Source organism: Pseudorca crassidens, chromosome 18 (genome assembly GCF_039906515.1).
Source record: "Pseudorca crassidens isolate mPseCra1 chromosome 18, mPseCra1.hap1, whole genome shotgun sequence".
NCBI classification, from domain to species: domain Eukaryota; kingdom Metazoa; phylum Chordata; class Mammalia; order Artiodactyla; family Delphinidae; genus Pseudorca; species Pseudorca crassidens.
The window spans coordinates 1,741,660-1,754,205 of record NC_090313.1 but is presented as its reverse complement, the minus strand read 5'-3'; the positions used below and the strand labels follow the sequence as shown (position 1 = coordinate 1,754,205).

General features: G+C 63.7%; 1 protein-coding gene across 14 annotated transcripts in view; it reads left to right on the top strand.

The window, feature by feature from the left end:
- Positions 1–12,546, top strand: part of MCF2L (MCF.2 cell line derived transforming sequence like) — a 120,088-nt gene that overhangs the window by 70,075 nt on the left and 37,467 nt on the right. For 13 of the 14 annotated variants that reach the window (XM_067713771.1, XM_067713776.1, XM_067713769.1 and 10 more), the window contains exons 2-3: positions 315–398; positions 3,482–3,596. The exons of the other annotated variant lie outside the window; for it this stretch is intronic. In XM_067713771.1, coding sequence (XP_067569872.1) covers positions 323–398; positions 3,482–3,596 — 191 coding nt within the window. In that variant the 5' untranslated portion in view covers positions 315–322. The remainder of the gene's footprint in view (positions 1–314; positions 399–3,481; positions 3,597–12,546) is intronic. 14 annotated transcript variants of the gene reach the window in all.

Sequence of the window (12,546 nt, the reverse complement as noted above, 5' to 3'; positions counted from 1 at the left end):
CCTTCTCTGTCCCCCTCTGTCCCTCCGTGTCCCCCTCTGTCCCCCCGTGTCCCTCCCTGTCCCTTCCTCCACTCCCTCCGCCTTTCTCTGTGCTTCTGACACACACCACGCTTTAAATACTGATGAATCACTCAGCGCACAGCTTTCTGTGCTCTGCGAAACAAAGGTTTCTCTACTGGAAACTGGAATCCTTTTCTCCAGGCCCGTGACCGCTGGACCCTCGAGTGTCTGCGGTGGGGCTGACCCAGACGTAGCTCGGGAGGCCATTTCCTCCAAATGACAGCGTGTTTCCGTCTGCTCTGCTCTCCCCGCAGATGAAATCATGCACCACGACATCAGCCCGCTCTGTGCTGCCGACATCCAGGACCAGCTGCAGAAGCGCTTTGCGTACCTGTCTGGTGAGTGCGAAGGCCAGGCTGTGTGACGCGGGCGGGGGAGTGTCTGCTCGCCAGGCGGTCGGCCTCCTGGCCTTCCGTGACCGCGTCGTGGGGCCTGGGGACAATCCGTGCGGTGCGGCCCGCCCCCCATTGCACCGATGCCTGTGATGAGGGCAGCTCAGAGCCGGCAAATGCCGGCCAGGGGCCAGCTGGGTCCCCAGGGGGGCGTGGCCCGGCTGCTCCTGGCTGCGGTCTCCTGGATTCCAGAGCTCTCCTGGGACGGGGAGGAGGTGCAGGTGTGGCACAGTCGCCCCCGTGCAGTGTCCAGGGCCTGGGCTCTGGCTTCTGTGGCTCCGCCTTCTGGGAGAAGCCCCTGGGGCGCCACCGACAAGGGCGAGGGGCCGGCACTGCCCACAAGCCTGTCCTGGGGTCGTTCCGTATCTCCAGCCCCTGTCCACCTGCCACCTCCCCTGGGATCCGGGCTCTGTCTCCAGCCTGCAGGGACATCTTGCTGCCCTATCCGGCCGGCCAGGGTGCTGGTGCCTCGGGCCCGCAAAGGCCGTGAGCATTGCGCGAGAGCAGTGCCTGGAGCAGGGCGGCGCCGCTCCACCGGGCAGGCCTGCCCCCCAAGGCTCGCTGTGCTGTCGGTCAGGGGCCCGAGGTTGAAGGCCCCCTGCTCGCAGCCCTTTCCCCTGGCCAGCAGGTTGGGGTCTCTCCTGAGCTCCGAGAGCCAGTCCTGCGCCCCCGGGCTCCCCTGCCCGCCCCTTGGTGCCAGGAGCTGCTCCCCAGGCCATGCCCTGTGTGGCTCAGGCCCACCTGCCCCCCTGCACATGGACCCGCGGTGTCGCTCGGGGGTTAAACCTCGAGGCCTGAGCCCCCTGAGCAGGAAAGCTGAGCCTCTGAGGTCTGTCAGCAGAGACGGCCTCCTGCTGTTCCTGGGGGGGCACCGCGAGGGGCGCCCACCTCATGGAGGACGGAGAGAGAGCGGGGTGTCCTTCTGAGAAACCAAAGTCCCCAACAGGACAGGGTCATGACCTTGACCTTCCTTCAGGTCTTCACCCGCTGCCCTCAGGAGGAGACCCCAGGGGGGCCCTGACCCCCAGACACACCTCCTGTTATTCAGAGGCCGCCGGGTGCTCGGGGAGGGGGTTTTGCGGAAGTAACCACGGCCCCAGCTCGGCGGCTACAAGGTCACTGACCACTGGGCCTCACAGGCCCCAGGTCCCCCAGCACACGGGGGGCCAAGGACAAGGGAGCTGATGTGACCAAGATACCCTACCGCCGGCCTGGGCTATCGGGGGTGTCTGGAGGAGGGTAGGCGGCCGAGGGGGGCAGAGAGCGACCCCAGCGCTACAGCCACGGGAGGGGGTTCCGCCAGCATCTGAGGGAGGCTGGAAGGTGACCCCGGGCTCAGGCGAGCCCACAGGCGGGTGGCAAGGCCCTGAGCTGAGGACCACCAAGCCCGCCGCCATCCCAACCTGCAGGGCGCGAGCCGACGGGCCGGGTTGGTTCACGTCGTCAAGTCTGGGAATTGGTTAGAAGACAACACATCCCGAGCTTCAGCGTCTGGAACAAAGCTGGAGCGTCCTGGGTTTTTGCGGACACCCCGTGCGGGTTGGCCAAGCAGAGCCCGGGGCGGAGGTGGCCCTCGTCCTCTCCATCCCTCCCCCACCCGCCAGGACACCCGGGTTGCCCGCCTCCCAACGTGAGGACGCCCTGGCCAGTTATCACGGTGCCCACTGCCTGCCCTGGACCAAACTGCCGTAACCTCCTGCCGGGGTGTCCGTGTGCGAAGGTCGGGGTGGCTGGCTTCGCAGCCCAGCACCGCTGACACTGGGGGGACGGCTCCCCCGTGGGGCTGTCCCACATTGTAGGACGTAGAGCAGCCCCACCCACCGGAGGCCAGCACCCCCCAGAGTGACGACCAGAACTGCCCAGATGCTGCCAGTGGACACCAGAGCAGCTGGTGTGGACAGAGTGAGAGGTCTTCAGGGGTCAACCGGGTCTGCCCTTGTAAGGGGCCCCAGGTGCTCGCCTGTGTCAGGCTGTCCTCTGCAAGTTCACTGCAGACCAGCCTTGAGAGTCACGCGGCATCACTTCTGCCACCTCGGATGGGCCAGGCCAGCCTCGGTTCAAAGGGAAGAGGGAAGGATCCAGCCCCGGAGGAGCAGAGGTGGCCACCTCCAGCCGCGCAGGGCACCAGCTGGCAGCAGACCACGCCTGGCCTCACCTCCTGGCCTCTGCACTGCCGCCCAGGTCGTCGGTGGGACAGCTCGGCCCAGAATCCCAGCCTGCATCTCCACGCCTGCCCTCCCGACTGCCTGGCCCTGGGGAGCCGTGCTCACCTTCCCAGATCCCAGGCCACTGCCTCGTTTTCCCTCGGGAACTGTGTCGGGTGCACCTCCCCTGGGAAAAGTGCCCCCCCCCCCGCCGGTTCCACCTGTACCTCCCCACACACGGTGCCGAAGGGATGACTCCCATCAGACAGGAACTGTCTACCCGAAGTCGCCACAGGGCGCCCAGGCGGTCGGGCTGCAGCCTGGTGGCACGTGCAATGTTTAAATGCTCTTCACGTCACCTGTGGAGCGTGGAAAACGTCCATGCCGTCAGGAAGGAAGCAGGATGCCAGCTTTCTGTTCAGCGCGGTCCGTCACACACAAAAGCACACGGAAGTGGGTTTGGAAGGAAACGTGCTCCCGCGATGCTCCGGCGGCGGCAGGATAGCGGGTACCTGCTTCAGCTCATCACCTCATTCCAAACGTTCCCATCGATAGCACACATTTCTCTCATAATAAAAGACATGGACGGGACTTCCCTGGCGGTCCGGTGGTTTAGACTTCGCCTTCCAGTGCAGGGGGTGTGGGTTCGATCCCTGGTCAGGGAGCTAAGATCCCACATGCCTGCGGCCAAAAAAACAAAACGTAAAAACAGAAGCAATATTGTAACAAATTCAATAAAGACTTTAAAGATGGTCCACATCAAAACAAAAAAAAAACCCAAAACACGGAAAGTGAGTTTCCTTCTGGAAAATGACTGTCCTGCCGACACCCGGGAGCAGCGCCCCCGCGCCCGCCGTGCTGAGTGCAGCTCTTCTCTCTCCCCAGGTGGGCGGGGGCAGGACGGCAGCCCCGTCATCACCTTCCCCGACTACCCGGCCTTCGGCGACGTCCCCGACAAGGAGTTCCAGAATGTCATGACCTATCTCACCAGCATCCCCAGGTGCGTGTGGACGGGTCACTCTGTTTTATTACAAGCAGAACTGGGTCCGTCCTTCAGAAAGGTAGGGAGACCTCCTCCGAGCCCACGGCCACGCTGGGCGGTGTGGCACCCAGGAGCCGAGGGGCGGGGGGGGGCTGATGCTGCCTGGGGATCCCCCCTCGGAAGGGGTGAGGCTGCCGACCTCCCGCCCAGCGGACGAGCGGCTGCCCCGCTAAGGCACTGGGGGCATGGGTGCCGTCAGACTCTCCCTCCGTCGGGTTTCAGAAGGCAGGTCACAGCTCGGTGAATTAAGTCTAATCTGGGAAACAGACCCGACAGTGAGTTTGACCGCCCAACACCTGTCCTACAGAAGGTGCTGGTCAGTGTCGTCCCGTCAGCACCGATCAGTGCCGGGGGGAGGGGGAGGCTGGGGGAGATCCTTCCAGATGCCTGCGGGGTGGAGGTGTTAAGCTGGGGGAGCCCTCCCGATGGACGTGGGTGGTGAAGGTCACTTGGCAGAGGGAGCTGGACGACGCGCCCTGGGTCCCGCGGGGCAGGGTCTCTTGTTACGGTTGGCTTATGGTGGCCACCGTCTCCGTCCTTCTCTGTACCCAACTTGCTGGGCCAGGCTCTGGGTGGCCGAGCTGAGGCGGGAGGTTCAGCCACTGTCCTGGGAGTGTGTAGCCTTCCTTGAGGGCCCCTCGGGCTGGCCATGCGATCCTGCAAACATCTCCATTTGTCTTCTCCCTTGAAGTTACAGCCAGGAAGGCCACGGACAAGGCCCCTGGACCGCGGGGGACGATGCTTGAGTAGGTTCAAGGGTCTGGAGAGTGGCGGGAAGGTGGATGCTGCCCGCGTGCAGCGGCACAGGGGGTGTCCTGGGGGAGGGGGACCCGGCACGGTGGGTCCAGCTCTCGGCGTGCCCAGCAGTGAAGCGCAGAAAAGCCTCACAGCCTTGGCGGTGGGACACCGGGGACAGGCCAGCAAGAGGAAGGGCAGCTGCACTCAGCACCGGTGTCAGGCAGTCTGGTGACTTAACAAGAAGACGGCGGCTGTTGGTGGCTGACCGTGGGCCCCCCCAGGGGTCTCACTGGCCCTCCGGGAGGCGGGCTTGTGGCCAGCTCCCCCGCTCCCCTCCATGACATCTCCCAGGGGTGGGCGTTCCACGTCCAGGTGAGGCGTGGCCCTCCTCCCCCACCCTGTGAGCCCCCCAGCCCATGCCTCTTGTCCCCGCTGTGGCCGTCTTTTCCCCCATCTCCCGTGGTCCCCAGGCCTGTCTCCGACCAGGCAGTGGAGCTCACGGTGCAATAAGCCTGCCCGGGGAGGAGTCCGAGGCACAGTTCTCAGTCTGACACCCGTGAGCCGTGACAGAGGCCGCCTGCGCTCCGCGGAGGTTTCTGCCCATCTCCGTGGCCGAGGGGTCAGGGTCGGATGACTCAGAGGCATCGGCGAAGGCGGGCGGGCTCTGCACGCGTCCAGGGGCCCGGAGACCCCCGCGGCCTCCTTGCTGCCACCTCGTCTCTCTGTCTCTTCCCGCTCCGGCCCCTGCGTGGGGACGTACGGGCCGAAGTCCTGCGGTTGGAGGCTGCCGTGAGCCTCTCCATAGCTACGGGCACGGCCCTGCTGCCCCAGCCGAGGCGGCGGCCGGCCCTGGGCTCGGCGGTCGGCGGGCGCCGTTGCCACAGCGGCCGGACCGCTCAGTGCAGGCTGAACAAGGGCCCCGGGGGTGCTATATGTGGTCTCCCACTGCCCACCTGCGATGGTGCGGTGGGGTGACCCTCCCCTGCCTGTGGGGGAATCTCAGGTTTCAGGTCACTCTCGGGTTTGGGAAGGTCAGACGTCACTTTCTGTCTGGCTCAGAGGCGAGGCTTCTCCCGGACGCAGCAGGCTGGCCCCTGTGCCCTCTCGGACCCTCCCCGCCCGGGTCACCACCCTTGCTAGTGCTGGGGCTGCTCAGGCCTCCTGGCCTCGGGGCCTTTGATGCGCTCCCTCGGCGCGGTGTTTCCTCTTCAGGCTGCAGGCGCCCTCCTCTGGTAGGCCGTCCGTCACACCCGCCACCCCCGGGCCCGGCCCACAGGCTCCCTGGCTTCACGGGCTTAGCTGCAGTGTCCCCGTTACCTGACAGCTCGGTGTTGGTCTGTGTCTGCCCCGCACGCAGGTCCTGAGAGCAGCAGGTGGTTCCTTGGTAAATATTTCCTGGACAAGTGGGCTTGGTCTGCAGAGAGCAAAGCCAGCTCTGCTGGTAGTCAGCCCGCGGCCTGGCGGGACTGAGGCTCCCCCCGCGTCGCTCACCGCAGCACACTCACCTCCCCTTCAGGTGGGACCAGCACCTGTGTTTCTCTCCTTCTTTAAGGGGTTCTCAGCCCGGTGCAGTGGAACCTCTCCAAACCTTGGTCTCCAAGGTCTCAAACAGAACCTGCCCGCGGATGCAAGGGCAAGAAACACGTTCCCCCTGAAGCTGAGGAGCAACGGTGGGCTCCTCGCACCTGGCGGGGCTCTGGTCCCGTGGACCTGGCCGCAGGGCCGGCTTGAGCGTGTGCAGCCCAGACCCGTGGGCTCCGTCTCCAGGGAGCCGCGCGCGGCGTGGTGGTCGGCGTGTGTCCTGTTCACGTCTCTTCCTCCTGACGGAGGATGGGGCGGGGGGGGGGGGGGTCCCGTGGCCCCGACGCCCTCTCACACAGAGTGAAACCCCGCGGCGGCACCGGATACCGTCCTTTCGCAGCTGGGTGCCGGGCCAGCGGGGGAGGGGCAGCTGCCCGGCCGGCTGTCAGGCAGGCGGGGAGGGGCCGCGTTCCGAGCCCTTGGCCGCAGCGCTGTTGGGCGGGCTCCTCGGGGGTGTGGGGGGATCAGCCCCGAGCGAGGGCGGATTTGGGGGACCTCCTAAGCGTACGGAAGGGTGTCGCCCATCAGCTCACAGGCAGCTGCGTTTCCAGAAGATTCAGCGCACATCTCACGGGGCGCGGGGGAGACACTCAGTGTCTGTGGGTCAAGCAGGGCCGGGCGCTGCCTGCCAAGGGCTCCCCTCCTGCGGGAACCCAGGGAGGGAGGGGCTGCCGCCTGGCGGATGCAGCCAGCACTGCCGGCCCCAAGAAAAGGGGGAACCCCCCCTGCCCCCAGCGCGGGCCGGGCTTACCCTAGACAGCCCGGCGCCAGCACGGCCTCCACGCGGGAGGGTGAGATCCGGGACCCGGCGCGCTGTAAAGGTCAACGCAGATCACGTGGACGGACGGTCTCATGCCGGCTGCTGCTGAGAGGCGCTGACTCCTGCGGTCGGCCCCGAGCTTCCCTCTGTCCTCTGAAAAATACACCCTCCAGCGCGTAGCTCTCGTCCCGTTATTAAACGCAGAGGACAGGAGCCCCAGGTTACATCTGGTTCACAGTCGTGGGTCATCTCGAAACCTTACGCTGCCGGGCAGCCCTCGTCCGGACGCACCAGACACACGTGAACATGGAAATGCCGCCACGAGAGAAGCTGGGCTGCCTTGGTGATTTCTCAGCTGGCGGGTCCGCGGCCGCACCGCAGGGCTGCTCCTGGGAGCCCGTCGTGGCTTGGGGGCCGGCTTCCCACGCCGATGCCTGCAACCCTTGCGGTTCCTCTGGGGCTCCATCACCACCATCTGCCAGGACGGTGGGGACAAGTCCAGGGACATGTGACCGTGACCCCCAGGCCCTGCCCGAAGAGTGGCTGTGACCTCAGCAGAACTCATGCCGGGGGTTGGGGGGTGCACGCGGCAGAGGGAGCTGCTCAGGTCACTGCTGTGAGGGTCGGCCAGTGCTGGACACCCTTGGGACCGGGCAGGGGACAAAACAGGTAAAATCCTGTGCTCATGGTCTCAGAAAATTAAATGAGATGCAAGGAGTGTGGATTGCAAAAGAAGAAAAGCAAAGCAAAAAGGGGTGAAGGATGGGGGGCGGGGAGAGGGGAGTCCCCGCCGAGGTGGCTTACGGGAGGTGAGGGGACCTCTGGCAGGGGGGACGGTTCTCACAGGACCCCCGGGGGTGTCTCAGGGGGGACGGTCCTCACAGGACCCCCGGGGGTGTCTCAGGGGGGACGGTCCTCACAGGACCCCCGGGGGTGTCTCAGGGGGGACGGTCCTCACAGGACCCCCGGGGGTGTCTCAGGGGGGATGGTCTTCACAGGACCCCCGGGGGTGTCTCAGGGGGCATGGTCTTCACAGGGGTGTCAGTCAGGGGAACCTCAGTCATGGAAAGGGATCAGAGCCAGTGCAGGGAGCGTGGACACCTCCTTCCAGGATCTGCTCTCGAGGGGGGTGGGGAGATGGTCAGTGAGGGGCGGAGGCGGGGCAGACGAGGTTTTCTTCTAAGGTGAGGGAGATCGCAGCATGTTTGTGCTGATGGAAGTCGCCCAATAGAAAAAGAAAGATCGACCTTTTGATTCACGTGCACCTGCCGCATGTCGCCGTGCAGGGCTTGGGTCCAGCACCCAGTAAATCGTGAGCGGGTCACGGAGCCGGGCTGCCGGGCTCCAGGGCCCCTCCCCTCGCGATTCTGGAGTCTGGGTCCCCCCTCCATCCACCTCTCATCCCCTCTCACCCCTCCCTGTGGCAAAACCGAAGCTTCCCAGCTGATCCTCTCTCCTGGTGAGGGCAGTCACTGGCGGCTTCCCCTGTGGGTGCCGGTGTACACATACAAGACATGCACAGGCACACGCGTGCACTCACACACGCAAGGTCATAGGGTCTTAGGGCTGCCAACACTGAGACAGTAGGTTTCTGGCCTTTCTCTGAAGGACAGATTTAGCCGTCCCGGACGCCCTTCCACACGGCGGTCCTGCAGGATCCCTGGGGGCATCCCCCACCTACCCGCCCTGGGTTTGGAAGATAACACCGTGAGGATCACCTTGCTGCACAGCTGCCGCCCTCCCCAGCCCGGTGACGGCGCAGCTCAGGGGCTCCTAGATTACTGGACGCCGATAAGGACGCTAACTTTCCATGGACCCGGGTCAGATCACCCAGCTGCTCGGGAGACACAGGCACATCTCCCATCTGCTTCCGTGGTGGGCCGTGTTCACCCGAGGAGAGGTGCACGCAAAGAGGTCACCCACACACGGGCGTGCATCACACACGACACACATGTACATACAGGCGTGCATCACACATACACAGGTGTGCATCACACACCACATACACGTACACACAGGCGTGCATCACACACCATATACATGTACACACAGGTGTGCGTCACACTTCACACACACATACACAGGTGTGCATCACACCATGCGCACTTACACACGCAGGCGTGCATCACACATCACACACACACAGGTGTGCATCACACGCGACACACATACACACAGGTGTGCGTCACACACCACATGTACACACAGGTGTACATCACACCATGCACACTTACACAGGCGTGCATCACACATCACACGTGTGCATGCAGGTGTGCATCACAGACCACACACACGAATGCTCATACGTGCATAGGAGCGGGTGTGCACTCCACACGCAAGCATACACACCACACGCGTGCACACACGTGCCCCCACTTGGCAGTTGTGTGGACTACGTGACGGGGAAAGGCAGCACACGTGGGGATGGAGCAGGGTCGTAAATGCCGTTCTGAGGCCCCCAGCCGCGCTCGGGACACGCCTACTGCCAAGCCCTGCAGCCAGGCTGCCTCGAGCCCTGCCTCGAGCCCCTGGCAGCACCTCCCTTCTCGCTGTGGCTGTGACTCCATGTGAATTTTCAGCTGACTTTTGAATACAAGGATAGAAAATGTGGCATGAGCGTGTCCCGAGCAACTCAAACGCATACGTGAAAAATCGTTAGCTTTCACGCTCCCCACAGGAAACCACAGTCAAGCATGTCGCTCCGTCCGTGTGCAGATGCCCCCCCACAAGACAGGACAGCGCAGCCCCTTCCTGGTCGACGGCGTGTGGCAGGCGTCCTCGTAGACGGCGCCCTGCCTGTCCTGTGGCAGCTGTGCTGCAGCCTCGGGTGTGGATGGACCGGGCAGGTGAGCCCCAGCCTGTGGCCACCACCCCTCTGCCTCCTGCAGCCTGGCCCCCCACGTGGCAGGTGTGGTGCTCTGTTCTGAGGCCGGACACCTTGACGGTGATCCCGTTTGTGACAGCTCTCAGGCGCTCTGGCCGGGGGTGACTCACGTAATTAGCAACAGCTCTCAGGCTCTCTGGCCTCGCGTAATTAGCAAGTAAAGGGCCGTCCTTGCCGTGTGCTGTCCATTCGCTGTCCAGTGGCCTGGCTCAGCCCGTTGCCCCACGTGGCCTGAAGCTCAGGGACCCGTGCCAGCTGGGGCACCCTCTCCACAGGGGTCCTGTCTCTCTGTCCTCCCGACCTTGTTCTCCTGTGGAGCCAGAGGCCGCCCGGCTCAGGACTCTTCCTTTGTCGTAATGACCTTTCTCTGTCACCACCGTCTAGCGCAACAGCCACTGGCCACGTGTAGCCATTTAAATTGAAACTAACTAAATGTCAAAGCTCAGTCCCTGGGCCGGGCTAGCCGTCCTGCAGTTCCCAGGGGCCAGTGGCTGCCATCTCGGGCAGCTCAGAAGTGGGACATCCCCACCTGTTGCGCACGCGGCTGTGATGGGGCGGCATCCAGCTAACAGCGGCCATGCCCTTCACCTGTGGGAGGAAGAGCTAGAGACCTGCCCGGGAGGAGGGGTGCAGCCCTGCCCTGCTTGGGAACAGCGACAGGTCCCCGTGAGGGGAGCCCAGGAGGGGTGGGCGTGGGCTTGGGGAGCCCCTCCCTCGCTGCCGTCAGAGCGCCCAGGCTGCACCCAGCAGCTCGTGCACATGGGGCGTCGCCACGCCCAGAGGCCTCCTCATCTAGGGTTTCAGCTCCAGGTGCAGAGGACGTGCCTGAGGCAGCCCTGGCACAGCTCAGGACCCACTTGCAGGGCAGGAGCCAGACGGCAGGCAGCTGGGGCTGCAGCAGCAACGTGGAGCCTCTGGCAGGTAACGAGGTAGCAGGGATTCCGGAGTAGCCGAGGTGGTGCTGGCGTCTGCGTGCCCTCGGGGGAGCAGTTCCCTCTGTTACAGGGAGGCAGCCGATAGTGTGTGCGTGTGCGCGCGTCTTTTTTTTTTCATGTATTTAAGGAAGCTGTGTGCTTGGTGGGTTCTTCCCCCAACGTAATTTTCTAGTTGTGGGAAAATACACGTACTTCTCGCCGTCCTAACTGTTTCGAAGTGCACAGCTCAGTGGTGTTACACGCACGGTGCCGTGAAGCAGACTGCAGAACTTGGCGTCTTGTAGAACTGAAGCTCTGTCCCCGTGAAGCGCTCCCTCCCCGAGCCGTGGGCCCCACCGGCCACTTTCTGTCTCTGTGAATCTGACTCCTCCAAGGACCTCGCGTGAGTGGAATCAGCCCGGATTTGTCACTCTGGGTGGCTTACTTCACCGAGCATACCGTCCTCAAGGTTCACCCGTGTCGTAGCAGGTGTCAGGATCTCCTTCCTTTTTAAGGCTGAGTAATGATCCGTTGCATGGCTGGACCACGTTGTGCTCATCCGTCATCTGTTGGAGAAGGCTGTGTTTTGAGATAGATGAAAATCAGTCTTTGAAAACCAGGTACATACCCCAGTTTCCTTCTGTGCCAGGTGGGTCCCTGTAGACGGGGCACGGGGCTGCACGTTAACCTCCCCGTTGTGTAAGAAAGACCCTCTACTACTGCACACGCGTCAGTTCAAACAAATCTTGAGTATGTTCACCTTGATGTTGATGTGGAAAAAATAACTCAAATATAAAGAACAAAAAATGCAAGTTTTCGGGCTCTTTGGAGAAATCCCTGTGTTTTTGTAAGAGGTGGACTGTTTCCTTTGGGTCGTGAGGACGAGGCGACAGCCCTGCTGTGTGGTCAGGGCTCCCTGGCCGGCCCTGCTCTCCCCGTGTGCGTCTGACCCTGACGGGGCTGCTGTAGCCTTGAGGACAGTTATGGTGCTGTTACCAAGTGTGAGAGAGTTCTTTAAAAGGGTCTGACGTTTTTCTTGCCGTTGTGCTTTCTGGGATGGAAAGCTGAGCAGCGTTAAGAGAACCGCATTGCACACGTGATATGATAACAGGGGCAGCTTTTGAATCACAAGAAGAGGGAAGAGACAGCCAGGAAAGAAAGGCTCAGGCTTGAATGCTCAGGGCTACGTTCAAAGTCACGGCGTTTGAACCCAGCAGGTAAGTCACAGGCAGAGAGGAAACGGGCTGCGGCATTTCGCTTACAAAAGGAAGACAGGGAAAGAAAATCTTTGTAACATTCGCAACGTCTGTAGACCAGGGTCAAAACATGGGATGCAAAGAGAGAAGAAAGGGCAAAGAAGTACAGCCAGGTGGGGAAGCAGGGGCGGTCAGGAAGGTGGGGCAGGTCCTGCCTGGACCCATTTGCTCCACAGGCCGGCTTGTGCCCCCCAACTCCCAGCTGCAGCCTCCACCCGTACCCCAGGCCCCTGCCTGGCCTGCCCACCCCCTGCCCACCCCGAGGGCTGGCCCAGCCCCAGGGCCCAGCTGCTTGGCCAGGGCTCCTGGAGGAGGTGGGACCTTCTGTCCCACGGGCCCCTGGGGATGCACCGCACTGCCACCCGCCAGGCCGGGCTGGGATGGGCGCCAGCCTGCCGGCGCCTCCTTCCCGGGCCTGCCTGGCCCGCTGCCCCCCTTGCTGGGCTTGTTTCCCCCGCCTGGTGCCAGGCCTAGCTGGCCTCTGTGAAGGTGGCCCTGAGAACGCTCACCCTCACCCCAGCCGTGGTCCTTCCCACCGGGAGCTCCGCGCGGGCTGAGCGAGGCCAAGCCGGGCCTCGTGTCCCCGCCTGTCCCTGCTCTGTGACGTGTTGGGTCCGAGAGCAAGGTGCAGCCACGCAGGAACTGGTCACGGTGACGCCGGGTAGCCGTGGCCTCGCTGCGGGGACCCTCCAGGCCAGCCCAGTTCCCGGACCGCCCCCATGCTGCCCAGTCCCGACGAAGGGGAGGTCAGGCCGCAGCTGGCCGTGCCTCCGGC